The 3,260-nt window shown below is 68.2% G+C and overlaps 1 protein-coding gene across 2 annotated transcripts; it reads left to right on the forward strand.

Moving 5' to 3' along the window:
- Window positions 1-499: 499 nt before the first annotated feature.
- Window positions 500-3,004, forward strand: FNDC10 (fibronectin type III domain containing 10). Of its 2 annotated transcripts, none has more exons than XM_065936869.1 (2): window positions 500-1,985; window positions 2,139-3,004. In XM_065936869.1, exon 1 carries the CDS (start codon window positions 571-573, stop codon window positions 1,246-1,248), a length of 678 nt encoding a protein of 225 aa, XP_065792941.1. In that variant the 5' UTR covers window positions 500-570; the 3' UTR covers window positions 1,249-1,985; window positions 2,139-3,004. The 2 variants fall into 2 exon arrangements, with proteins under 2 accessions (XP_065792941.1, XP_065792940.1); XM_065936868.1 differs by having other exon boundaries at window positions 2,245-3,004.
- Window positions 3,005-3,260: the final 256 nt, after the last annotated feature.

The raw sequence follows: 3,260 nt of genomic DNA on the forward strand, positions 1-3,260 counted from the left end.
GTGGGACCCTTTCTTTGCCGGTCGCCACCGTGGGCCTGGGATGCGGCGGCGTGAAGCCGCGCGCGCTCCAGGCCGCTGGTTCCCCCTACCCAGAGGCACACCGCGTCCTCGCCGGGCATGGCCAAGGAGAGTCGCGGAGCTACCCCCGTGGGCCACGACTCGAGACCCCAGTCCGCCAAAGCCACGGAAAAGCCCTAGAAAAGCCTGGCAGGGCGAGAAGTGGCAGGGCTCCGAAGGGCGCTCACACGGCAAGAGGCCAACAGGCACAGCGGCCTCGGCGCAGCTGGCCACAGCCGGCCCCCGCCCCACTCGCGCGGCCGCCCCCTCTCCGAGATCCGATCTCCGGGTGACTGCGGCCCAGCGCGGGTTAAGGGGGGCGGGACGTGGGGCGGCCCCGCCTCCGCCGCCGCGCCGGGTCCGAGCGCGCACGGGGCGCGGGGGCGGGTCGGAGCGGGCGGCGGCGGAGGGCGCGGCGCGCCGGGCGAGCGCGGGGAGCGGCGGCGCGGCCCGCGTGACCCACCGCCCGCGCCCGCGAGCCCGCGCCCCGCCGCCGCCCGGCCCAGCCGCAGGATGCGCGCCCCGCCGCTGTTGCTGCTGCTGGCCGCCTGCGCGCCGCCACCCTGTGCCACAACCGCCCCGACGCCGCCGGGCTGGGAGCCGGCGACCGACGCGCCCTGGTGTCCCTACAAGGTGCTGCCCGAGGGCCCCGAGGCGGGAGGCGGGCGCCTGTGCTTCCGCAGCCCCGCGCGCGGCTTCCGCTGCCAGGCGCCCGGCTGCGCGGCGCACGCCTCGGCCGGCCGCTCACTGCGCGCCAGCGTCCTGCGCAACCGCAGCGTGTTGCTGCAGTGGCGCCTGGGGCCGGCCGAGGCGCGCCGCGTGCGCGCCTTCGCGCTCAACTGCTCGTGGCGTGGCGCCTACACGCGCTTCCCATGCGAGCGCGTGCTGCTCGGCGCCTCCTGCCGCGACTACCTGCTGCCAGACGTGCACGACGGCGTGCGTTACCGCCTTTGCCTGCAGCCGCTGCCGCTGCGAGCCGAGCCGGCAGGCGCCCCGGAGCCCGCCGCACCCGCCGAGTGTGTGGAGTTCGCCGCCGAGCCCGCTGGCATGCGGGAGATCGTGGTGGCCATGACGGCGGTGGGTGGTTCTATCTGCGTTATGCTCGTGGTCATCTGCCTGCTCGTGGCCTACATCACCGAGAACCTCATGCACCCGGCCTTCGGGCGCCCAGGCCTACGCAGGCAGCCTTGAAGCGCGAGACGCCTGCCCGCCCGGGCTCTGCCTGCCCGACTAGGGCGCAGGAGGCCCCGAGCCCTCGGCCCGCTCTCCCCTCGTCGCTCCTGCTCCCTCTTTAGGACCTCCACACAGGACCTTCTGGAGATGGATGGGGCCCCGGCCCTTACCAGGGCCTGGCGTCACCGGACGACCTTCCCAGCCGAGCAGCTGACTCCCAGATTCCAGTTCGGGACTGGCCCTTGGGCCTGAGGAGAGGTGCCTGCCGTGTCCAGGGCTCTCCCTGCTCTCCAGAGGCCTTTGGCGGGGCCGTGAGACCACAAAGCCCCTTTTCAGAAGAGCCATCGGCAGCCCCTGGCCGTCACCCTGCGCCTCCAGCCCGTGCCGAGTTGGAAAAATCCAGGCTGTCGTCATGGCTTGGTCACTGTGTACTTGACCAACTCAAGGGCCCTCGGAGCCTGTCCTCTCCCCGCCCCGCCCCAGTGGGTTTAGGTAGCTTCGTGCCTTAGTATCTCGGGCCCATTGCAGGAGCCAGCCACCCGTCCAGTACTGTCCGAAAGGATCTGCGGCCCCGATGCTGGCAGCTCGTGTGTGCTTCTGGCTAGAGCCCCCTGGGGACCCTCCCTTCAAGCTTTGCAGGAGTGATTGGCCTGGGGAAGCAGGGTACTGCCGCGTTTCCTCCTTTGAGCATCCTACAGGCTGGAAGCCACGGCTTAGCTCAGCAGGCGGCCCAGCGTTCAGCTGTTGTATCCAGGGTGAGTGTCCCTGACCTTGGGGGGAAGCTGGTGCTTTGCCTGGGCTGGGTTCCTTCCCTTTCCTTTTGCGTTTCTGGCGAGGACTTGCCTTGGTGACTGGGGGCAGGTGGCTGGGAAGACGGGACTGGTCCGAAAAAACAGTGTTGTGTGCAGAGGGCACAGGACAGATGCCAACCTTGCCCGGCTGGACCTGCCACTGTGGTCTGGATCCCAAGCCTCAACCACAGCATGACGGATGGTATGGTCCACCCCCTCCTAGAGCTGCTGGAGATGCTGCTGCCTGCCGGGCCCCTCCACCCTCTCACCATGGACTGAAGACCGGCCTCGCCCCTCTGTGGGCACCAACCACATGACAACGCAGGGCTCTGTGTGAGCCACTGACTCTGGCCGTCCTGGACCTGGTACTTCTGGAGTCACTGTGGCTAACTCCTCCCCGCTCCCCCCAGCAGCCACCAGTGACCTCCACACCAGCAGCCTGGCTGGTGCCCCCGCAATGCCCACTCCCTACCTCTCTGTCCTTGCTCTGCCCATCCCTGGTGTGGCACTGGCCAGGTGTGAACCTGGTGCCAGTGTCTAAATGCCCATCATTCTTAGACCAAAACCACTGTTTTGTGTACTTATTTGTGACAGGGGAGAAAAGGGGTAGGGGGGAAGTTGAGCCCCTTTTCCTGACTCCTCAGGCATCAGTCAGTCCAGTGGCTGGCCCTGGACCCTTTGCCAGGTCACCTGGGGTCAGCACAGGCCAGGGGCACAGGCATGCTGCCCTTGCAGTTTGTGGCGGAGGAACAAGCGGCGTGTCCCTGGCTGGCCTGTCCACCGGGGGAGCTGGGGAAAGCATCTTCTCCCGGCCTGCTCTGTTGGGTGGGGGAGGGTGGCACTGCTGCTGTTAGAAAGAGCCCAGTCTCAGGGATGATCTACTGGAGCTGACAAGCTGCAATTAGGGGCCTCCAGGTGGGCCCCCTCCCTGGCCTGGGTCTCCCCACGTGGTGCTGGAGCTGGGCTGGGGGGCACAGGTCACAAGCAGGGCCCCTTCGGCCCTTCCCCCACCCCCACGCTGGGCCTCCCCCACCTAGGTTAGGGTGTCCTTGAGATTCTGCAGCTGGCAGTGACCCTTCTGAGCAAACACAACTGTGGGCGGGCCAGGCTCTGAGGAGTGACTCATCCCTGCCACCAGGGGGCGGGGGTGTAGTGCAGTGTCTAGACAGCCCTGGGAGTGGGAGGGGTTTTACTTCATTCTGGCTTCCTGGGGACCTTCTGCATCCCCCTGCCACCTGT

The sequence above is a fragment of the Muntiacus reevesi genome, chromosome 5 (genome assembly GCF_963930625.1).
Source record: "Muntiacus reevesi chromosome 5, mMunRee1.1, whole genome shotgun sequence".
Taxonomy (NCBI): Eukaryota; Metazoa; Chordata; class Mammalia; order Artiodactyla; family Cervidae; genus Muntiacus; species Muntiacus reevesi.